General features: G+C 40.3%; 9 protein-coding genes across 9 annotated transcripts; 7 read left to right on the top strand and 2 right to left on the bottom strand.

The window, feature by feature from the left end:
• Nucleotides 1-61: 61 nt before the first annotated feature.
• Nucleotides 62-1,239, top strand: I206_102075 (uncharacterized protein; the record flags this gene model as incomplete). The annotated part of the gene is made up of 5 exons (XM_019158531.1): nucleotides 62-200; nucleotides 299-377; nucleotides 467-572; nucleotides 643-1,011; nucleotides 1,135-1,239. 5 exons carry the CDS (start codon nucleotides 62-64, stop codon nucleotides 1,237-1,239), a joined length of 798 nt encoding a protein of 265 aa, XP_019008277.1.
• Nucleotides 1,240-1,555: 316 nt separating this feature from the next.
• On the bottom strand, nucleotides 1,556-4,536 carry I206_102076 (uncharacterized protein; the record flags this gene model as incomplete). Its single annotated transcript, XM_070202500.1, has 8 exons — nucleotides 1,556-1,630; nucleotides 1,697-3,268; nucleotides 3,333-3,425; nucleotides 3,487-3,652; nucleotides 3,727-3,836; nucleotides 3,934-4,044; nucleotides 4,122-4,235; nucleotides 4,372-4,536. 8 exons carry the CDS (start codon nucleotides 4,534-4,536, stop codon nucleotides 1,556-1,558), a joined length of 2,406 nt encoding a protein of 801 aa, XP_070058601.1.
• A 570-nt stretch (nucleotides 4,537-5,106) lies between these two features.
• On the top strand, nucleotides 5,107-5,651 carry I206_102077 (uncharacterized protein; the record flags this gene model as incomplete). The annotated part of the gene is made up of 2 exons (XM_019158529.1): nucleotides 5,107-5,511; nucleotides 5,595-5,651. 2 exons carry the CDS (start codon nucleotides 5,107-5,109, stop codon nucleotides 5,649-5,651), a joined length of 462 nt encoding a protein of 153 aa, XP_019008275.1.
• A 666-nt stretch (nucleotides 5,652-6,317) lies between these two features.
• Nucleotides 6,318-7,793, top strand: I206_102078 (uncharacterized protein; the record flags this gene model as incomplete). The annotated part of the gene is made up of 1 exon (XM_019158528.1): nucleotides 6,318-7,793. One exon carries the CDS (start codon nucleotides 6,318-6,320, stop codon nucleotides 7,791-7,793), a length of 1,476 nt encoding a protein of 491 aa, XP_019008274.1.
• Nucleotides 7,794-8,580: 787 nt separating this feature from the next.
• Nucleotides 8,581-11,484, top strand: I206_102079 (uncharacterized protein; the record flags this gene model as incomplete). Its single annotated transcript, XM_070202501.1, has 17 exons — nucleotides 8,581-8,640; nucleotides 8,705-8,732; nucleotides 8,789-8,824; nucleotides 8,888-8,944; nucleotides 9,028-9,235; nucleotides 9,301-9,416; nucleotides 9,477-9,781; nucleotides 9,834-9,852; nucleotides 9,906-9,939; nucleotides 10,003-10,079; nucleotides 10,145-10,233; nucleotides 10,321-10,438; nucleotides 10,525-10,539; nucleotides 10,829-10,871; nucleotides 10,953-11,053; nucleotides 11,117-11,163; nucleotides 11,224-11,484. 17 exons carry the CDS (start codon nucleotides 8,581-8,583, stop codon nucleotides 11,482-11,484), a joined length of 1,614 nt encoding a protein of 537 aa, XP_070058602.1.
• Nucleotides 11,485-11,775: 291 nt separating this feature from the next.
• On the bottom strand, nucleotides 11,776-13,750 carry I206_102080 (uncharacterized protein; the record flags this gene model as incomplete). Its single annotated transcript, XM_019158526.1, has 4 exons — nucleotides 11,776-12,053; nucleotides 12,113-12,231; nucleotides 12,295-12,506; nucleotides 12,563-13,750. 4 exons carry the CDS (start codon nucleotides 13,748-13,750, stop codon nucleotides 11,776-11,778), a joined length of 1,797 nt encoding a protein of 598 aa, XP_019008272.1.
• A 1,156-nt stretch (nucleotides 13,751-14,906) lies between these two features.
• Nucleotides 14,907-17,497, top strand: I206_102081 (uncharacterized protein; the record flags this gene model as incomplete). The annotated part of the gene is made up of 14 exons (XM_019158525.1): nucleotides 14,907-15,120; nucleotides 15,194-15,404; nucleotides 15,506-15,581; nucleotides 15,670-15,725; nucleotides 15,784-15,898; nucleotides 15,954-16,037; nucleotides 16,089-16,291; nucleotides 16,347-16,357; nucleotides 16,411-16,513; nucleotides 16,568-16,705; nucleotides 16,765-16,806; nucleotides 16,858-17,009; nucleotides 17,074-17,173; nucleotides 17,227-17,497. The coding sequence occupies 14 exons, from the start codon at nucleotides 14,907-14,909 to the stop codon at nucleotides 17,495-17,497; spliced, it is 1,776 nt and encodes a 591-aa protein (XP_019008271.1).
• A 1,977-nt stretch (nucleotides 17,498-19,474) lies between these two features.
• I206_102082 (uncharacterized protein) lies at nucleotides 19,475-21,381 on the top strand (the record flags this gene model as incomplete). Its single annotated transcript, XM_019158524.1, has 4 exons — nucleotides 19,475-19,503; nucleotides 19,569-20,553; nucleotides 20,611-20,708; nucleotides 20,766-21,381. The coding sequence occupies 4 exons, from the start codon at nucleotides 19,475-19,477 to the stop codon at nucleotides 21,379-21,381; spliced, it is 1,728 nt and encodes a 575-aa protein (XP_019008270.1).
• Nucleotides 21,382-21,989: 608 nt separating this feature from the next.
• I206_102083 (uncharacterized protein) lies at nucleotides 21,990-23,137 on the top strand (the record flags this gene model as incomplete). The annotated part of the gene is made up of 4 exons (XM_019158523.1): nucleotides 21,990-22,010; nucleotides 22,064-22,306; nucleotides 22,386-22,671; nucleotides 22,731-23,137. 4 exons carry the CDS (start codon nucleotides 21,990-21,992, stop codon nucleotides 23,135-23,137), a joined length of 957 nt encoding a protein of 318 aa, XP_019008269.1.
• Between the last annotated feature and the right edge of the window lie 219 nt (nucleotides 23,138-23,356).

The raw sequence follows: 23,356 nt of genomic DNA on the forward strand, positions 1-23,356 counted from the left end.
AACCCCTACATATCAATCTACACATCTCACCAAAGATCACCAACAAGCATATTTATCTGCAATGGCTACTGCATTCGATCGTAGACGTATACCAGCACCAGAAGTGTCCATACCGCCCATATATGAGCCATTAGATGAAGAACCAGAAGCTGGACCTTCTAAAAGAGTTGATAGAGGAAACGAAGAAGCCAGACCCATATGTAAGTGGACAATCCACGTTCATTTGTTTATATACTCGGTAAATCTACGTATCAATCACATATACCGGGGAGAGCTAAATTGGGAGTGTCCTTCGTAGTTTTAAAGACTGGTTTGATATCGCAAGCGAATGGTAGTGGTTATATCGAATCGGGAGGAGTGAAAATAGCATGTTCAGTGTAAGTTCTTTTGTTGTGATGCATCTATAGCATTACTGAATGGTCATCGCGTCTTGTTTTATCTTACTTACCTGCTGTTGTACACTTAGATACGGTCCTCGTCCAAAAGCACCTCCATATACACCTCAAGGAACGTTAAATTTAGAAATTAAATTTGCTCCTTTCGCTTCTGATCCTCGTCGTGCACCATTACGAGTAAATCTCAATTTCTCTTCTAAACATATAATATAATAAAATTTGACGAACACTTCATCTTCGTTTATAGGATACAGAACCAATTCATTTATCACAATTACTTACACAATCATTAATTCCAGCTATTCAACTTGAACAATTTCCTAAATCTTCAATTGATATTTATCTTTTAATTTTAGAATCAGATTCAACTTCTAATGTAATTTCATCTGGATTAACAGTTGCTTCTTCTGCTATAGCAGATGCTGGAATACCTATGAATGGTTTAAGTACAGGTTCAATAGTAATTTCAAATAAAAATGGTCAAATTTTAGTTGATCCTGAAGAAAATGAAGAAAAAGATCAAAGTGGAAAATTATTAATTGGAGTTTTACCTGCTTTAGGCAAATTAACAAATTTATATATGGAAGGTGAACTTGAAATTGATCAAGCTATCCAGGTGAGTTCTAATTTAACTCAGCCCATTTATCAATGATTGATTACCTCAAGGGTGGAATCATGATCAGGAGGCATTGAAATGCGTAATGATAAATATGTACTGATAATACCTCTTTCACTTTAGATGATCGAGCAAGCTATCACCGCTTCAAGAGATACACACACTGTATTAGCTCAATCTTTACTCGAAGGTGCTCAAGAAAGGGGCTTAAGTGGAGAAGATGACTAGATACATAATTATATAATCAAAGCTTATCGTTGACTGCTGAGAATTTATGCAACCAGTCACATTGCAATCTAGTTTTGCAGCCTTCCTAATCGTTCGGCCTATCTTTAGGGAACAGGGGTCGTAACGATGCATGTCATTAAATGATTGATATTGTAAAAAAGGGAAATATGTATGACAAGGGACTAATGATTACAAAGTATACCTCAAGCTCATCAATAGCAAGTAGACATGTCTGTCTTTACAGTCTGATTACCCTCCTACCCAATTTGTGAAGCGCTAAATCGTTAGAGAATGATGAACATGATGGATGGTTCATTCAATCTTTATGAAATTTATGCCAATATACACCTGCCGCTACCAAAACCACCAAGACTGTAAACACAGGGACCGGCTAGGAATGATAATGAATCAGTTTTCTTTGCTATTTTAAGTTATAATTCAACGTGATTGTACTCACCCTGATTACTTGTCCTTCAATTTCTTTACTCTTTGTTTTACCATTAGAAGTCTTCGCTACATCAGTCTCATCACTATCTTTAAGGGTAGATACACTTTCTCTTCCAGATTCCGATGAATTTGAATGTTCTTTCTCTTTTTCATCTAATTGGATCGTACGACTTAATCCTGATCTAGCTAAATTATGAGATCGTTTCGATTGACCTCTTTTTCTATTCTTTATTCTTATACTTCCTCCACCATTATTAAGACCACTCGAAGATGAATTTCCGTTGACAGAAGGTAAGATATGTGTAGTTGAGGATTTAGGTGTAGATGATCCATTATTATTATCCTTATCATTGGAAGAGGAAGACGATATAGGATCTGATAAGTCCTTCAAAGCCTGAACTGCCAAAATTGCTTTTTGACTTGACTTTCTACGTCTTGATTTCCTAGATCCAGGATTATTACCATTCAGACCTGGTAATTTACTTGAATTTGATGAAGTTGCATCATTACCACCTTTCCATCCATCAAGTGACAGAATTTGATTTGATTCATCTTCATTTCCATCTTCTTCCTCTTCAGATTCGTCTTCACTCAGACTTTCATTCAATTCCCTTTCTTCCTCTTCTTCGTGTGCTCTTCGTGAAGCTTCTTCCCATTCTCTAACTACACCTCTTAATCGCTCACGTTCTGAATCCCAAGATTCACGTTCTTTTCTCCATCCTTCTTCGAATTTCACTTTCCAACTTTCCCATTTAGATTCTGCTTTCTCAACTTCTTCAGCAACTTTCGAAGCTATTCCATTTTCCAGAACGCCCACACGCTCAGTAAGGAGTCTGACAGCTGACATAGCTTCCGAATGTTGGCTTTGAAGCGTTTGAGATAGTGTGACAGCTTCTTGTATTTCGGCCGATAGTGTCGCTATTTTGCCTACTAGTTCGGCATTTTGTTCGATAATTTCTGTTTCTCGTGTACTGCTTATCGTATTTATACCGTTCGGGTAAGAGGAAGAAGAAGAGGAAGAGGCGGAGAGTTGATCTTCGTCTGAATCGCGATCACCGTTCACGTTGGTAGGTTCAGGTGTCCGCGGTCGATCGACACCATTGGTCCTATCTCTATCTCTTCGAGATTCCGGACTGTCTCTTTCGATTCTACGACGATCTCTGACCCTTTGTTCCGCCTCTTCGTTATCCATCATTGTCATAACACTTCTAGCATCATCGTCATCGTCATCATCATCTTCATTCCTCCTCGTCAATTGCCTTCCTCTGTGAGATCCACCAAGAATGCTGCCTCCGCTTGCCAATAGCAAAGAAACCTCCCTTTTCGATTCTTCTATCTGTTCTTTCATTGTCGAGATCTCACTCTGAATGCTTTCGTGTTCTTTCAGTTGACCTTCTAATAGCCTGATCTTTTCCAGCTGAGATCCTAGTGATGCTTGAGTCTCCGTCAATTGATTCTGTAAAGCAATAAATGCAGCCGCTTGTTGGCCGTGAGGTCCAGCCAGTGCAGCTTGTGCTTCCGCCGAGGCAGACCGGAACTGAGGAGGTATGTATTGGGTAGCTGAGCCATTTTGCGAAGGTGGCTAATACAGGGGAATGACGTCAAGACAATACTCTTTTCTTTAAGGAGACAGCGAAACGACTCACCAATCCTCCGCCCAGCGTATCTTGTATATCTGTGAAAGTCGTCGCTAGTGTTTGCAATTCCGCTCCAGTCTCCTTACTTGCGCGGAGTTCATTCTTGGGTAGTTGAGAGAATCAGCTGCGTTTGCATACTGTATACGACAAGTAACGGACTCACTTGCAGTTTGGTGAGAACATGATCAAAGCTCAGTCCGCTAGATTTACCTCCAGAACTCATGATTGAAGGACCCATTTGGGAAAGTTGATTGTTGGCGTGCCCATTTTGCTGTGGAGGCATACGCCTTACTCCTCGAGTATCTTGATTTTGATAATTTACCAGTTCCCTATGTATCATCGTCCAATGTAAGAGATAAATTGACTGAGCCGCGGGCAATATAAAAAAGTAATGACAACTCACCGAGCACTCAAAGCTGCATCCTCCGGTCCAAACACGCAATATACCTTTGCAGCCACTTTGTGATGGACTATCGTGCGATTATCCTCACTAACGATATCTATACCGAATTCCTGTATTCGCAGAGTGGTCAGCGGAAATCTTGTTGCTCTAAAGCTGCAGGATATGTTTGAAGTATTGCTAAGATGAAGACGGGAAGTTTCAGCTTACGACTTGATCCTCATTTTTCAATTCAAACGGTTCACTCTCCACACTTTCCGGACTAAGCCTTTCCCCATTGATGAAAGTACCATTCGACGACCTTACATCCTTGATGAAGATCTGATCAAGTCATATCAGAGTGTACTTAGCAAATCGCATCCCAGCTTTACAGAATCTGTGAAATCGATATATCTCACCTTTCCTCCTTGTTCCCAAATTTCAGCATGCAACCTCGATAGCACCTTACTATCGAAATAAGCATTACGCTCTCCAGGTACTGTTTTGGTATTTGTTTGACGTCCTATTTTAATCTATCAAAAGATTCATTTAACATAATCAGCACCGTTGTCTCTTAATCCAGTGTCTCTTAATCAGGTATTACGCGAATGGTTGACAACGGAAAAGTTAAGATTAATGAGTAGGTCTTTTCATATGAGTGCAACTTACTCTTTGACCGTCCGGTAGATGAATCATTTTCATTACGAAAGTATCTTGTAAAGGCCACAAATGTAAACTTGGAAATGGGCCGCCCCATGGTACATTTCCATTGCTTTGTCCACCTTGTCCTCCTGAACCTTGATTCAAGTAGGATTGAGAAGGGTGTTGTAACATGTTGAAGGACGCCTCAACGTTTGTTCTGTCTTCTTTAAGGCGATAGATTCCAATTAATTGATGGGAATATTGGCGGACGATGCATGTGCTTATCTGTTATGGAATTGAGAATAGATTTGTCGTGGCCGTTTCGAGAATCAATGCCCTTGAGAATTAGGTGACTAGCTGAGTTAGATGAGACCTCTCTAGCATATATTTTTATCTTAATCCACTTTTCTTTTGTGCGATCTGATTTGATAGTCGGCCAATAAAGATAGGTTTTAAGGCGACGTTATCGTGTGTGACTGTGTTATAATGTTCTGTATCTTTAATGCATGTTATAGGTTTGCTTCTTTTCGTTATTGTCTGCATAATAATAAATGGTCTGAATCGGTCAAATGAGAGATTGATCAGTGACGTGCATCCAATTGAATTTTTATTCGAGTTTCCCATTTTATATCGTATGTCGTTTGACCCTCATCCTTCCGCTTGTTCTGATTTTTCATTGATCGTCATACTCTTTTATTGCACAACTCCAAAAATAAGACATACACCTTCTTCAAAACATCTCAACAGAGTCACACAAATACAATGGTAGTAGTTGTAGAAGAAGTTCAAGATGAGTCCGCACCAGAGGTTTCCCAAAATTTGGGTGAAGGTGAACGTGAATCCGATTACGAAACCGATTCAGAAGTTTCTTCGACATTCTCAGAAGATTTAGAAGACGATTTTAACCCAGATGATGAAACTTATTATGAAAGATTAGTAGCTTTAAAAGATATTGTTCCTCCTCAAACTCGATCAATTTTATATAGTAAATATCAAACAACAGCAAGTTGGGCAAGTTGGACAATTCAATCTACTGGTACTTTAGCGTGGTGGATTTCTACTTCTGCTCTTTTAGTTGGTTTACCTTTAGCTTTGGCAATTGAAGATGAAACTAGGGTTGTTCAACAAGAAAGAGAAATGCAAATGCAATCTCAAGGTCAACAACAAGTGAGTGTGACGTTCACGACCTCTTAATATCACATTGTTCAAATCTTGCTCGAATTGCACTAAAAACGTCTTTTGCTTTATAGCTTCTGGGGGGTCCTCAACAAGGTCAACCTCAAGGAGTCCTCCCTCCTGGTTTTTAATCGATAACAATATATTAAGCGCATACGCTAATAGGGAGGAGTAGCATATGAAACATCGTTTCAGGAGGTCGAGACGGGGGATAGGCGGAAATTGATACTGTATAATATACTTTTCCAAGCAGATGAGGGCAAGATCCATAAATACATCATAGTTTTCGATTTAACGAAAGCGCAGAAATCTAGATAATGACATGTATTCTGTTCACCTCTCCCTCTTTATCATTTTATGCCATTTATTATATGCTTTCCATGGTTGTAGTGAAAGAACCTTCTGAAATATCAAATACCACGTGAGTGAATCAACGGAATCAGTTGCCACATGTTCAAACCATCATCCAAAACCCCGATTAGAGGATGACTGGGTAATTACGTAATAGAGCTTTCTTCGCGCAAATCCGATCAATTCCTAATGATATGACTTCCCATTATATTTCATATTTTATTGACGTGATCCAAGTGAGTTAGTTATTCTAAGTGCCCTTTTCCCTTCATATCGATTGGATTGTTCATTTTCCCGAATTGAGTCGGACATTCTATCACCTCATTTTGTTATCATGCATAACGAAAACCCAGACATTAAACCTTTGCTCGACTCAATTTGCCTTTCTTGTCGAGCTCTTGTTCATCACGACTCCTTGTTTCCGTCTAACAGCCCCGACTTAAACAATGACTACCTCATCTCGGTTCAGCGTCGAACGAATTCTCGCTGAACTTGGTTTGACATCGTTATGGACGACTGGTCCTGACTCATGGTTAGTTCTGATGTCTCGGACGACAAGAATGTTCGCCTACGGTTCAAATGGGATCTTCATCGCTTTGTACTTTTCAGCATTAGGGTTTTCCGACTTTCGTATAGGAGCATTCATGACTCTTACTTTAGCAGGAGATGTCATCCTCACTGTGATTTTAACTTTAGTGGCTGATCGTATAGGACGTAGAAATATCCTTTTATTTGGAAGTATAATGATGATTTTATCCGGATTAATATTTATTTATTTTGAAAATTATTGGATATTACTCTTAGCTTCTGTAGTAGGAATAATTAGCGCAACAGGTGGAGATTTTGGTCCATTTAGAGCAATAGAAGAATCAATATTATCAACTACAACTTCTAAAAGTTCTAAAACTAGAAGTGATGTTTTATCATGGTATGTAGTTACCTCCGCATTAGGTTCAGCAATTGGAACGGAATTATCAGGAAGAGTGGTTAATTGGTTAAGCCATAAAGAAGGTTGGAATAATACTAGAGCGTATCATACGATGTTTTGGTTATATGTAATCAACGGAACAATAGGAGCTATTTGCATATATTTGATGAGTGATAAGACTGAAGTGAGCACGAAACGTGGCAACTCTATAGAAGACGGACAAGCGGAAGAAGCGGAAGGATTATTGGAAGATGACAATAATGGTAATCGAGAAGGAGGATCGACGGTCAATCAAATACCTCTATCTTCCATTCAGACTTCTTCAATTCCAGAAAGGCCCACTTCATCGAATGGTGTTCCACCCGCGTTGCCAAAATCCGGTTGGAAGTCTAAACTCGCTCAAATCAGTCATCCAACTCGTAAAATCATGTACAAGTTATGGTTCCTACTAGCCGTTGATTCCCTTGCAGATGGAATGGTTGGATACGCCTTGACAACTTATTACTTAGCACAAAAATTTGGTTTATCAAATGGAACACTTGGAGATATAACCAGTATATCGTACTTTTTAGCTGCAATATCATCCATAGCAGCTGGACCATTGGCGAATCATTTAGGTTTAATCAACACGATGGTATTCACTCATATACCTTCTTCAGCTGCAGTTCTTCTCTTCCCCGCACCAAATTCACTTGTAATGACAATTATTCTATTCTTCATTAGGACAGGCTTAAATAACATGGATCAAGCGCCTCGAGCAGCATTCATAGCTGCTGTAGTTCCAACAGATGAACTTACAGCTGTCAATGGAATAACTAGTATGCTTAGAACATTAGCTTCTACTACTGGACCGACAATTACCGGATGGTTAGCTGGAGGAGATAGATTCTGGATTGCATATGTAGCTGCTGGTAGTCTAAGATTAGCATATGATTTTGGCTTATGGGCTTTGTTTGTAGGTATGAAGGTGAATCAGCATGGCGAGACTGGTTGATAGATGATTAACGGAATATGTACGGAGATCTTCATCAATGTCATGATGTATAAATAGCTAAGATTCGTATGGCACTTGGAGAAGCGCACCTCAGCTTATTGACCTGCAGACGCCTTCATTGTTCAAGCTTTCATCGGAAAGTCTGACTCTACTGCTACTCGCTGTTCGGTACTCGGAATTCGGCGCATTGCCGATTCCAACCCGATACGCTGTTTCGTAAAACGTTAATTAACGCTAATTAAGAATGCCAACCCTACGTATGTTCTATTTTAAGCTTTTATGTCTCTGCTATCATACCAGCGGCTCTTCTAAACAACATTGATCTGTATCTTAAGAATTACCACCTGATGACTGCAAAGTACCGTCCACACCGTGCACCGTGCCGAACCATGACTCGATATAGCGTCATTTACCGTATCTAACATGAGTCATCAAGCCCCAATGAGGGGGGAAAGGGGTTTGATGAGGGGCTCATGAGTATCAAAAGGGACAATAGAGGAATGAAGATTGAAAGGACGCTAAAATTCTGCTAATTGACATGATACACAAATCAATCGGTACATAGCGGTCTAAAGCGGTTAAGATGTTGGCAATGAAGATCAGATATATAGGATGAGACTCAAAAGATATGAAGAGGGTATGAAGGTAAAAGTAGTCTAACAATCAATAATTTTTCTGGAATATCGAAATACCTGATATCTAGACATATTCCCAACTTAAGCTTATTTACGCATAAATTCAAATATCTATACGAGGTACGACTTCAAATTTACTTTCAATTTTCAAAATGCCTTATCTCGGATTGAGAGGTAACAAGCTACCTGTAGCTATCTCCCTGACAGCTGGTGTAAGTGGCGAGTCAGTCGTACTGACATACGGTGAGATCACTTATATAATATTAATGCTTGCAGATGGGTTGGATCCTGTTCGGTCTTGATGGTATGTATAATGGGATTATTTTTCATTGATGTTGCACTGAACGGAATAATGCGTAGATGCTATCCTTGGAGCTGTGATCACCACAACAGCTTGTAAGTCAGAAAACATCATCATTTGACCATTCTCATTTATTGAATACAATTATTATAATGTAGTCGAGCGGGAGTTCAACCTCAGTACTTCAATGCAAGGTACCGTCACTAGTCTATTCGGTAAGATTTTTCTTGATACCTCATCATCAAGCTATGGGTTAAGAAAACTAACGATGAATTGATATATTTTGGGTGTTTTACAGAACTTGGATGTTTCGTTGGTGCTTTATTAGTCGCTTTATTCGGTGAAAGATTCCCAAGAAAAGCTTTATTATACATTTACACTATACCTATGATCATTGGATCAGTTATCCAAGTGGCAGCTCAAAATACTGGCATGTTGATTGCTGGTAGGATAATCGCTGGTATTGGTTTAGGAGGCATTACTTCAACTTTACCCAGTTGGCAAAAGTGAGATTCATTTATTTTTTGAGGCTAAGACTAGATACTGACCTTTTTCTTTTGACGTATGATAGCGAAACCTCTCCTGCTAAATTAAGAGGAACAGTCATTTGTACTTCTTTAAGTTTTTTAATTGTTGGTCAATTAATTGCTTATTGGGCAGGTTATGGTTTACTTCAACAATATCCAAGTAAGTCATTAAGAAAACAATGTACTAATTTAGTCAACTATAGCTGACTAAAAATCCAAGCTCAAAATATCACTTGGAGATTATTATTCTCATTACAAACTATTAGTGTATCAATTATGGCATTTATGGTTCTTTTCATGCCTGAATCACCTCGTTGGTTAATTGCACATGGAAAATATGATCAAGCTAGATCCGTAGTCAGTTGTTTACTCGATAGACCTGAAGATGATAGCTTGGTGAATGAACAAATTGAAGATATGACTCGAGCTATAACTTTCGAACAGGAACATGGAGCTACTTGGACTGATTTGTTCACTATCAGGCATAATGATGATGGACCAAGAGAAAAGAGAAGAGTGTTCACTGTAAGTCAAAATCAATTTTTGTTTGAAATGAAAGCTAATCCAATCGAGATAGGCATGTTGCATTCAAGTCGGTATGTATGATTTGGAATCTACTAGGGAAACAAGCTTATGAGCTTGCCAATAGCGCAACCCTTTTCCGGATCTACCGTATTGAGTTTGTAAGTCTTCATTCCTATTTTCGCCACATAAAGACCTTTTTTGATGATAAGATTTCACCTTAGCTACTTGACAACCATTTTCGAAGGTTCGGTAGGATTGTCAGAACATCTTTCAACTCTAATGTCAGGCTTTTTACAAGGTAAGCGGTATTGATGTTACCATATAGACCTTTAAGCTGACTATTGCTGCTACCTCTCATTGTAGTCTGGTTTCTCATCGCGAGTTTCCTTACTTGGTTCCTGATCGAACGAGCTGGTAGAAGAAATTGTTTCATAGTAACAGCAATTTGTATGGTGAGTCGAACGATATACTTCTAGCAGATTATTCAAGAGGAATATGACAAGAACCAAATGATTGATACTCGTTTGTGTCACGAATAGGGAGTTACAATGGTCGTTCTCGCCGCAATGGTCAAAGTCAACACTAAAGCATCCGGATACGTTGCAACTGTCTGCTTATTCCTCTATCAATCGTTTTTCACATGGGGGTTCATGGCAGGCAAGTGGCTATCTCTGCCCATTTCTTACTGAAGTTCGGGAAGAAAGAAGGAAGTCGCTAATACCCGTTTTTTCCGTCCCATTTAGGTGTTTGGTGTTACAGTAAGTTACGATTGAGAACAGCTTTTGTTCATGAGGCTTTCCAGTCTCAGACATGAGTACAGTTAAGATGAGGCATAATGGGTGTAGATGGGATTGGAAGGGGGAAGGTGTCTGAGAAGGAAAGGACGAAATAGAAGGAACGAGGCGGAAGGAGTTCAGCGCCGAAGGAATGGTGGAATGGGGGCAGGAGGGCCTGTACGGGAGTAGCGCATGACTGAGAGGGCAATGGAGAACAGAAACCAGATAGTGATGGAATTTTGCAATGGCTGATATGGTCTTTCTTGCGCAGGTAACGAGATTCTGTCCACTACCTACAGATCTAAAGGTGGAGGGTGAGTGGCAATTTGCTATATCATATCGGATGATGGCTTTCATCCTATTCGGACTCACACTAATGCCCCGCTATGTATCAGTCTATGTGTTGCCCTTCAATGGTTATTTGACTTTGTTATCCTTCAAGTAACTCCAATTGGTATTGACCAAATTGGTTGGGGTATATTTTTAGTATTCGCTGGTGAGTCATATTCTATCACATCCCGAATCAGCGATTACTGCAATTGCTGATTTGATAACTTAGTATTCAATTTCGCTTATGCACCATTGGTATGGTTATTCTGTCCCGAAGTGAGTTCTTCGAATATACTTGAACTTGAGCAAATTGTACTGATAATCACGTTTTATAAGACCGCTGGTGTACCTCTTGAATCGATCGATGCGATGTATTTACCAGGTGTAGATCCAGTTAAAGAATCTAAAAGGATTCGGAAGTTAATGAAAGCACAGGATAATATTAGATATGTTAATGGGGCAGAAGGTGGAAAGAATGAAAGACATGAATTAGGAAGAATTACAAGTTTAATGGGTGAGAATAAACCTGAGGAAAGAAGAATTGAGAGTTTTGATCAACCAAATAATAATAACAACAGAATGGCTACTCTAGATTAAAAACAGTCTTTTCCAGATCTACAAAGATTACATGATTCCTGATCAAAACTCTTATTGTTATTGCTTGTATACAGTCAATGATGTGCAGTTGGCTGGAAAACCGCTGGGATAGACTAAGGAAATAGGAAATGCAAGTAAGCATAGGCGAAAATATATACAATGGTTGATATACATCTTGTGCATTTCCGTTTGATTACAACTGTACAGATTTTACCCTAAAGGAAACAATTCTTTGGGCTCATCAGCAGATACGAATTTGGACCGAGCTCAACGCAGTCGACCAGAGAACCACTAAGATAAGCCTAAAGCTGTCTTGCCATATTCCCTCTTCGTTCGTAATCCAGCAGCTTCATCCTCCGCCTCTTTCAAACCACCCTTACCTAACCCATGTACCCATAGACTGATCTTGACAAATCTAGCTTTCATGTCCATACCATACTCAACTATACCTAATGTTGTATTCCAATAGGTGTAATCCCACAACGATGAGATCAATCGCCGAAATATAGAAAAGGAGATACCATTTTGTAAAAGGGATTGCCGGATTGTGTGGATTTCATCTTGCCAGACTATGGACAGAATATCAGCCTACCTTGAGATAGTGCATGAACGGAGTGTGTAGACTTACCGGCTTTGGAGCAATATCTTGCAACTATCACAAAAATTCTACTCTGTCCATGCGTTGTAGCTAGACTTTGGTCTAAAGAACGTTGCAAATCGGATAATTTTAGAATCATAAGTAGACGCCTAAGACAATCTGTACATTAGCATCTGCAGTGCAGTATTCATCATATAACAATGAAGGCTTACTTTGGTACCGTTCGTAAAAGCTCGAAGATCGATACTAGCAAGTCGTCCCTCTCCATCATAGCTGCTCGTAATTTACCAACTTGATTATCGTCCATTGAACCCTTGCCTAGATCGAGCAGTGAAGTGGGTCGAACACCATCGCCGTATGAAGGGTCATTGTTCTCGTCTGCCATGTTGATCTGACCAGTTATAGCTGATTCGAGGAAAGGATACTACGCCAAGATTAATTAGTGGATTGGGCACACCTTCGAGTGATTTGGATACTTACCATGTCCTCATCGATATTACCAACCAGCTTAGCATAATACCTCCTCTCTTCTGTAGTCTTTTTTGAACTCTTCTTGATAAGTGATAACCAAAAATGTGCATAATTCACTCGCAAGTCATCTGGAATATCGAAATATTGACCGTGATCTAATAAGCAGACGTCAAAGTTGAAGGGACTTGTTGAAGTTTTCGCTTTTGGTCGAATCAATAAATTACCATGATGTGGATCTGCATGGAAATTTCCATTCAAATAAACCATTTGACTGAATATTCTAGACAATTCTTGTGAAACTTGATTTCTATCTATTCCATGATTTTTCAGATAGACCAAATCATCAACTCTAGCACCTTCAATAAACTCCATCACCATGCATCTTTTTTCCGCCCATAGGACTTCAGGTAAATAAAGACTGGTCTTTCCTTCTAAATGCTTGAATTCATCTTTACATCGTTTCGAATTCAAAGCTTCATTCGTGAAATCCATTTCAAGTGGTAACATGTGATTCATCTCTTCACCTAACCAACTAAATTCAAATTCTGGGAATATGTATTTAACGAAATGTATAGCGAAATTTACAGTCTGCATATCAATCTTTGCGAATTCTTTTAGATCGGCATGTTGAACTTTAACAGCTATATTTCTACCTGTTTGTTTATCTATTGCTCGATGTACTTGAGCTAAAGAAGCTACACCAATAGGATTAGGTTGAAAATCTTCAAATAAATCATTTATACCTAATCCTAAATCTTCTTTTAACATTTTATCAATATCTTCTAAAGGTGAAGGGAAACATTGATCTTGTAATGGTGTCATTGTTTGTGTCCATTCTTTAGGTAATACTTGAACAGCAGCAACATGTTGTCCTAATTTAACATAAATTCCAGAATTTTTCTTCAAAGCTTCTAATAATCTATTTGCACTTCTTTTATGACAATCTTTTCTAGCTTTTCTACGTATTTGCTTTTCTTCTTCATTCAATTCCCTTCCTGGTTCTCCTAATTTCTCTTCTGCTGCGAAAACTTGTTTATAATCCCATACATCCATTAATACCGCTCTCATCAATCTTGCACATCGCACACCTGCTAGTACCGTATGTCGGAAGGGCGAATATGTGTAATATAGGATTGAGAGAAGAGTCAAAAAGAATAAGAGGTTTCGCAATCGCCGTATGCGACGGTCACCTTTCATGCGCTTAGGTTTGGATGGACCAGGTGAAGCTGAATTCACCCGATGGGTTGTATGTAGTTGACGTGATGATAGCAGGGATATACTGGCGGACAAAGGTAGATGGTTTTTTAACGAACTTTTGTTGCACCTAAAGAGCGCTCTCTTGGAGACGAAAGTTTCGATGCGATCTGGCCTGGAGTTTACTGGGAGGAATGTTTGGCTTATCGATCCATGAATGTAATGTTTATTCGATGATAATTTGGAAAGAGCTCTTGTTGCTGCTCGGTTCAAAGACCGGCGAGACACCTGAAGATGGCCGTTCCCAATTAGCGAGGGCATTGGGGATAGCTCTTTCCGAAACAATTGACTATGGCTTAAATTAGTTGATCTGTTGTTTTGACGATCTGCATTCATGTCAAAACATTTACGATGAGGTCACTACACTTTCTTCGCTTGAGCGGATCATCCTGAACGCGTTTCGAACAAAGTGCTGTATATGTGGGAAACGCATTTATAATATACTCGTAGCATTCTAACGTTCTGACGACCAACTAAGATTGATATTGATGGGCATTTGTGTAGACTCAAAACAATGCTTCGATAGATGATGATGCTCACTCATCTCGGTCAGAAGCAGCTTACAAGATGATCGACGTCCTCGATTATCTTGTGGACCACACGGTGACCTATGAAAAACGTGTAAAGTCCACTAAGTCAATGGTAAAGGAATGCCTTTCCGGCTAGTGAGATTGAGTGTTTACTGATCGTTACACTTCCCTGCTATTCGATTTAGTTCAATCGATCCGATTATTATGGATTAGTGACGTATCCATTAAATCATGAAGGAAATTTAACTGATGGAAACCAGATTGATACATCGAGAAGAAGAGATCATCCTGTACCTGGCCGACAGTCCGATAGCTCGGTCCACATTTCTGTCACCTCCATATGGATCAGAGTCATCGTCTCATCATGTCTCCTCTACACGAGGCCGAGCAGATTGGGACGAATGACAAATAACCATCATTTTCAAGTTCTAGATTAATGCACCGCAAGATATAAAACTCCACCAATTCCCATTGCTCTCCTCTCTTCGTTTTCATCCTTCGTCGTCTTCTTGTAGCCTATAAGACTTCTGCTTCACATCGTACGACTATCTTAATCCATAATATTCACTATGCGCTCTCTAGTGTTTCTTCCATTTCTTCCTTTGATCCTTTCTTCCGCCATCGAAACCCGTAAAAAGGGTGATGGTGGATATCCTACAAACCCTTCAGTGACTATTCATCCTTATAACTCCCCATACTACGAAGATGGTATTGTCATCACTGGTGTTCAAGATGAAGACAATAAAGTTGACAAATACTACGGTATTCCATATGCTGAACCTCGTGAGTTAAGTACCTCGAAAAAAAGATAAAATGACTGGAGTATTTAGTTTTGAGCTGATGAGAACTGCTGTAGCTGTTGGCTTCTTAAGGTGGAGACGACCCATCCCTTACAATTATAGTGATCCTGAAGTAGATGCTCGTCATCCCGCACCATCATGTTTACAAGATATCTCTCAAGGAGAAGCAGGTCCAGCTGGTACATCTGAAGATTGTCTTTTCCTCAATGTTTACAAACCTTCCGATCATTGGGATACTGATGACCCTCTTCCTGTCATCGTGTATCTGTACGTACGATCACATCATGCTGAAGCCTGATATGATACTGTATTGTATCATCCGATATTGGTCTTGTAAGCCAGAGGCTGACAGATGTGTGCTGTGATAGTCATTCAGGAGGTTGGCAATATGGCAGTGGTATTGTGCACGACCCTACTGGACTTGTATCTTATTCTCAGACTCTCGTAAGTTAGTTGACCTTCTGCTTCTGTCAATCTGTCAGAAACATCATGAACTCACTTAATTCCCGAATAACCATGTTTCTTGATACAGAACAAGCCTGTCGTCTTCGTCACTTTGAATTATCGATTGGGAGTTCTCGGCTGGCCGTGAGTATTCACCTGCAGAGTATGGCGCGAAGGAGATACTTATGCTTTCAATCATTAGCAATGGTCCTGCTTTCGATCACGCTCGAGCTGGTAACCTTGGTATGCGAGACGTAATTCGCGCTCTTGAATGGGTACAAGAGAACATTAGAGGTTTCGGAGGTGATCGTCACAAGGTTCGCGTGCTAGAACACACTTGCGCAATCTGAATTAGGGCTAATGCTTGTTCAGGTTACTCTTCATGGTCACTCCGCTGGGGCGATCACCATCTCTCACTTGTACTTTGATACAGAACAAAGTCTTTTCAATGCAGCAGTGAGTTTCCAATATGGCCCTCGTGTACAAAAGTCCTAATTGATGATATAGATCATGAGTTCTGGTGCACCTTCATCTGTCCCTATCGGACTCACCGAGAAGACTTGGCTTGGTCCATATGAGCAATTACTCAATATCACCAAGTGCGATAACGTTACCTTTGGCACTGAAGTTGGCTGTCTTCGAAACGTCAGTGCAGCAGATATCTTCGCGGCTCAACAAATAATCCTGTCCAATCCAAATTACACATCATCGTAAGTACGTTATCAGGTATATTAGATGAGTTGACCTGATGACATGTCATGCTAGATTCGTTTATGGTAAGCTGATTGGACATTGTGCATTATCCAAATTTAACGAAAACTCTGTTCAGGACCAAGCGTTGATTCCGACCTTATCCCTGATCAACCTTGGAAATTGCTCGAGAAAGGTATCATCGCTCCAATTCCTTTCATAATTGGGCAAACAAAGGATGAGTAAGTCTCGGTCGAGTGAATTGTAAATGAACCTGCAGCTGACAGATTGCGCAGAGCGACCGGAGCTACCCCTGTCAACATCACTCAGGCTACTCTCGTGGAGGATTTCGACAAGCTGTATCCTGTTTCGCCACCAGCTAACTTCACTACCAATCTGACAACCTTGTACCCTCCTAACCCCGTCAGGGGAGCGTAAGTCTAATCATAATCAGTGTTATTGAGGTGTGAACATACTGATGGAAATTGTATAGACCGTTCGGTACGGGCAATGCAACCTTTGGCCTAGATCCAACGTGCGTTTCTTGCTCCCCTCGAATGAAATAACTGACTTTCCCCCGCAATAGATACAAGCAATTTGCCGCATTGTTGACCGATGCTAGACATACTGCACCTCGACGACATATGCTTCGACAAGCCAACGAGTACTTCTACAACAGAACCTGGACCTATACATTCGATTATGTCAAGGGTAATGCTTCGACAGACAGATACGGCGGTTAGTGAAATGGTGGCGATACGCCTTCTTCTTATGAAAGTTTTCTGACCTTATTGCATCACAGCTGTTCACCTCTCCGATCTTCCTTATATTTTCGGCGACAACAACAATAACAGCTGGACTCAACCGGAGAAAGATTTGTCCAAGTTGATTCAAGGATATTGGTGAGTTAAATGAGACTGCGCGAGCAGGCAGAGCTGATAACAGTGTTCTTTAGGCTTAACTTCACTTACTTTGCCAATCCCAATGGACCTAACGCTTCCAATCCTTTCATCTACCCCGATCCGTATGTCAACACTACTGCACCAGTGGTTCCTCCTGCTCCTGGAACTCCGGTCAACACGACATACTGGACCGAACACGATCTTTTGATAGGACGAAAGGATATTCTCAAATTAATCGCTGGTAACGCAACCTTAGTTCAAGATAATTATCGAGAAGGTTCAAACAGTTACTTAAATGGTCATCCCGTTGAATTGGGCTATTAAGGAATAAATAAGACTTATTGGATATTGGAAGCTTTCTTGGTGCTTGAGCTGATGACACAATAATATAATATGCTGTTGTGATTTATGATCGCACTTCGTAATGCCTATAAGTTTTGATATATTACTATGAATCATGAAAATCAATATGCTGTCCATACAAATAAGCAGCCATTGGCGGATGATCCAAGCCTGAGCTGAAACGATTTTGCAAAGAACCAGATTCTGTAACCCCTTGAGTCCAGATTTCGAGGAACCATTCGAGGTTCAGCCTAATATACTCAGTCCATGCATTGATTTTCGCTCATATCCGTTTGAAGTGTGAGGTATTTACGTCACGCAAATTTGGCGATTCTAACGGATCACCGAAGAAACAGGAATAGCAGAACAACAAAGGTCGGTCGAATTGGTACATGTCAAACGTTGTTCTGTGCAAATTCCTTTCCCCATGTTGTCGGTCTAAGTGATCAAGACCGAAGGCGATCAAAGAGCTGCAGATGAACTGTATGATCCAGTTGAAGACATATACAAGCTCGAAAGAGAGCATTTTCTTTTTGTTATTTGTAGTTCCGGCCGAGAGCATGAGTAGAAAGATAAAAGTAACGAATAGCGTAAGATCAGGGAATGATTTTTGATTCAGTTACGATAAAGGAGTATGTAATGCAAAAGGGGAAAAGTTAAGAGTGAAATGGAATACGGGGCTCATAAGGAGAACTTTGGGGCAAATGGGGTATCATATTGAAATGAAAATTACTAAAAGTGGTTATTCAAGGTATAACATCCAAGGATTTAATCGAATTTGATCGGTTATTCTTTCTGTTTAGGTACCAATTGCGGGGCTATGATGGCTGTTCTCTTTTCCCTCAATTCCCCCAAAATTATTCATGCGTAAAATCACAGACGATCAAATAACAAAAACAAAGGGATTTACTGCTTACTCCCTCCTACTCACCCGTCAAACAAGAAGAAAAATGCAAAGAAAGAACCAGGAATCAGACAAACGTATGTAACATACACATACACTTTCGCTTACGCCTGGGACTCCATTTTACCCTGTTTTTCCCCGCGTCTAAGACAAGTTCTTAAATTAAACAAATTACTACACCCACAAAGCAAGGGGGAGAAAGAGAAAGCTTTCTTACCGTCATCGACCAGTTTAAAGCGATTTAGACGATATTCCAGTATCAAGTGAACGAAATATCTTCTTTTTCAAACCTTTTGAAACAACGTATTCCCGTTACTTGACCACCATACACGCAACATTATTGACTCCCTTTAGTGTTTTTTTTTTCGTTTTTTCTTTTTCAACATCATTAATTACCATCAGAACTTTGTCTACTGTTAATGATCAGATATTAGCAACTTTAGACTTATATCTTTGGAGATTATTGGTAGTGCTTAGATCATCAAATATACAAAAGTGGAGATCCGAACATAAGTTTCAATTGAATTAGGAATTGCGTCTATTTTAGTTGAAAGGGATCGGAATTGCTCTCAACAATATCGGTGAGTGGCCAATGCTATTTATGCTCTTCCTTCAAAGTTTCATCTCATTTTGCGAATATCCATCGGCGAACCGAGCTGTAATTACATCAACCCCAAACCCTTATTGACCATCAATTCCCCTTTCTCCTCTTTCATCGGACTTTGATCGTTTAGGATTGACCGGTTATCCATAACCAGCGTCAGCAATTGGACAAAAGCGAAGGTGTGATTCGCATCTCAATTTCGGATGATCTACAATAAAAACGCATTCTGCAACTCATATTGCCTCTCATCTGTTTGACTATCAACCTACCCCATACATTCTGCTACGAAAATCACACATTACGGCTGAAAAGAAAATCGAGCTGATCTTGTTTCTTCCTTTCAACTTGCTCCTTCTTTCACACTGTCGGACATCTCCGGCCCACTTCACTTGTGCTTCATCTTTTATCGCTTGTCGAATTCCCACTCCACAGCTTGAATCAACCCGCGAGAATGACAACAATCAAGACAGAAGGGTTCAAGTGAGTTACCTCCAAGGAACGTCAGGCGCGTAGTTTGTCACTGATACTTGACAATGCATTCACAGGGTTCCAGGGGTAGACAACGGCTCCAACAGACCATCTATGCATCGACCGTTCTCTGATGGGTCGATGACAGTAGAAACCAATCTGCTTACTTCACTCATGTCCGGCAGTCCTCATCAGATGTCTATGAATATGGTTTCCCCTTACTCATTTTCCTCATCTTTACCCGCTCAGACTCACACTTTCGACTACAGTATGAATTCGCCACTGTCAACCAGCGCAGATCGATTCCATCCTGCAGCCATTTTCAACGCTATCAAATTCGGTGTCGATAATCCTGAGCCACCGATTAATTTTGGCAACGAAGACAATCAATCTCAAGATGAGCGATCACGGTCTCAGTCGTCTTCTAGATCTTCTCATATCGGTAAAGCGCCTTCTTCACGTTCCCGAACTGCAAGAAAATCAATGAACGATGTGAGACCACCTTCTGGATCGATTCAGCCTAGGGGAAGAACGAATGTAACAGGTCGAGCTCAATCATTCTCCGGCGCCGCCCAGATGGGTATCACCAACACTATCCATGAAATCAAACCGATGGGACTGGGTATAGGACTTGACACACATGTTGAAGGTGAACAAACCGATTCTATATCTCCTCCAGATTTCGGACTGAGTGGTAATTTCGGAATGTCAATACCTCATAATGAGAACGATAACGTTTCTTGGGGAAGCGGTAGCGTGCCTTCAATGGTACCTGGAAGTCTGGGTAGCTTCGGTGAAACGGTGGACGATGCTGTTATTGATAGTCCTATGACTCCTGCCAAACCTCTTCACCTCTTGTCCGACGAGTCCTACAAGAAACAAAGGAGAAGAGAATGTCACAATCAAGTTGAAAAGCGAAGGAGAGAACATATTAATGCTAAAATCGAAGAATTGAGTCAGCTTTTACCTCCTGCTTACAACTTACCGAATGATGAGGAAGCCATTGAGGATGATGATGAGGAAGAGGGCAAACCTCAACTCACTGCCGGTGGGAAGAAGAAGGTGAGTAGCCTTGACAGGATCTTACGGGGGCACGAATTGACACAACAAGAACCGTAGAAAACCAAACGCACCGGTTCTACCACCACCAAGGCAGCCCTAAAAGATGCCGTCCAGTGTAAGGGAAGGATCTTAAGTCAAAGCGTCCAGTACATCCGGTCAGTATTGTGATTCATGGCGCTGTCCTGCCAGTATTGACGCGAAAACTATTACAGTGATTTGAAACATCTCACCGATCTTCAATCTGGTAGAATTGCTCACCTTGAAAACATGCTACTGACGTATGGAGTGAACACGACTTTTCAACCAACTCCCATGGCTAATCCTCAGTCTTCCCTTTTCTGGATGAACGATAATAATCTGCCGAATACTTTGAATCAGCAACCTACCTTCGATTTGAGTGGTGCCCATAATTTGGAGGCTATGAGACCTTCGCCTGAACTAGAAAGACAATTCTCTTTCGATCATATGAATCTCGACGCCCGAAATTGGGGCAATAGCATGATGAATGGTAATGGACAGACTCACGAGTTGGCACACGATATCCTGATGTCATTCGAGCCATCACCTCAAAACACAACTTCTTCGACGTCCGCTAACAACATCAGAAGGTCAAGCGAATCGGTTTCTTCTTCAGCAAGTTTTGACAGAGATAACACCGAAGCTTTGGAACTGCAATCGCCTTTATCGATGAACATGAGCATCTCCGATATGAGGGGTAGACAAAGGGAAAGAACGGTCAGAAAAGATAGTCAAGCAGAATTGCAGATGAGTATGAGCGCTTTACTCTCTCAAGGAAGAGATGAAAGTGATGGGGGTATGAGATGGTAAACTACACGAAATACCATAGAACTCAAAGATAAAGATTGTACTAGTACTAGTATAGAAACAGATGAGCTCTTTAGAATGTCGATCGATGTTGCGGTTGAGCAGTAAGATGGGTATGTGTATTGTATGATTATAATCACTCTTGGTGCGATTTTGTATCTGTTTGATAGGTAGAAACGGACAAGCTTCTTCATTTCGTATTGTGGTCTTAGATTGTGCTATAATCTTTTCTCTCCTCTTCTCAACGATGAAGGAGATTTGATTCGCAAGTATTCAGTATATACGAGATGATGAGACTTTGATCTATGTAATAACATGTAAGAAATGACAATCGTAACAATTTAGCGACTAGTAGGTATTAGTAATAACGGGATCAAATAGTTGTTTATGGGACAATATTGATGTCATCTTAAACCTGGTCCAGCGCGACAGTCGTAGAAATGGAGCTGTTCATATTTCATCTTTCTTCAAACCTAAGCAGCATAGCACCTGTTATAGCAATTACAATTTCGCATATCCAGAAGACACGAGACTGATTCACTCGAATCACCGCTAGCACACTGGCACCAATCAGTCTTGAATTTACTTCGGTTTCAACATTACATGTCATCATGTCCGCTCTACATTCAGCCGTATGTTTTGTCTCGCTCTTGTTGTGAGAGAAGAGCTAATGTTTGAAAGGTAGATAACCTCCATAACGCAAAATATACCTGGATTCCTTCGACAACCAGCCGAAGCTTTGATAGGAGAACAATGCTATGATGTGCTTGTATACAACTTCGATATCACGCATGTGGAATGTCTGAAATACGCTCTATCGAAGGGTCTGGGATTGGGTATTGTTCTTGGTGGTGGAATAGTCAAAATCCCTCAAATATTAAAGATCGTGGGAAGTGGATCAGCAAGAGGATTATCACTTTCAGCATATGTAAGTGAGAGGTTCTTTGGAAAATTTTTGTGAATTCCTGTCAAACAAAGAAGTGAGCTTATCATTCGATATCCTGTAGATCCTGGAAACCACTTCATATGCAATTAACCTGGCATACGCTTCAAGAAATCGATTTCCATTCTCCACATATGGAGAAAACTTTTTCCTCACCATACAAAATGTTATCATTACCTTATTGATCCTTTTCTTCACATCCCCCAGAGGCGCTGCAGGGGGGGGCTTAGGTGGACCTTTGACTGGAAAACAAAATTCCGGTAATCTTGGTAAAGTCATTACTGGTTTAGTCATTACCATCGTTACTGGTGTTGTACTTTGGTCCGAGAATTTATGTCCACCTGGAATGCGTAAGTCACACAATCGTCTCTCTTGAGATATAGTACTAAATTTGTTGTAATTTGTAAAGTTGCTCTACTCCAGGCAGCTACTCTTCCTTTATCACTAATTTCCAAAGCACCTCAAATTATTTCAAATCATAAACACAAATCAACAGGAAATTTATCGGCATTTGCAGTATTTAATGCCTTATTAGGATGTTTAGCTAGATTATTCACTACAAAACAAGAAGTAGATGATCCTTTAATTTTCTGGGGTTTCGCTGGTGCAGCTCTTTTAAATGCTGTTTTGGCTTTACAAATGATTACTTATTGGAAGAATACTGGTGGAAGTGGTATTGGGGATGATCTTCAAAATGCTATTAATAGAAGACATAGTGCTGAAGAAAGGGGAACATCCTTAAGCTCGCCTGAGAAATATGGTATTAGTGATAATGCTGCTGCGCCAGGTAAGAGATGGGCTAGAAAACTTGATTAAATTCACTGGTGATATTTTAACATGTATGGTGAATAATATATTTGAAGACATGTATGCGTTATTGTTTGATGGTGGGACCGTGCGTGAAGATTAAATGCTTACGCGAGATATACAGTATTGTATTCCATTCCTATTCTTTTCCTTCATCTCGATGACTGCTTTCTATTTATCTTCCTTTGCCTGGCCTGTTTGCAGGTATTCTCTGAAAAGTGAAATCGC

The sequence above is a fragment of the Kwoniella pini genome, chromosome 2, assembly GCF_000512605.2.
Source record: "Kwoniella pini CBS 10737 chromosome 2, complete sequence".
Taxonomy (NCBI): Eukaryota; Fungi; Basidiomycota; class Tremellomycetes; order Tremellales; family Cryptococcaceae; genus Kwoniella; species Kwoniella pini.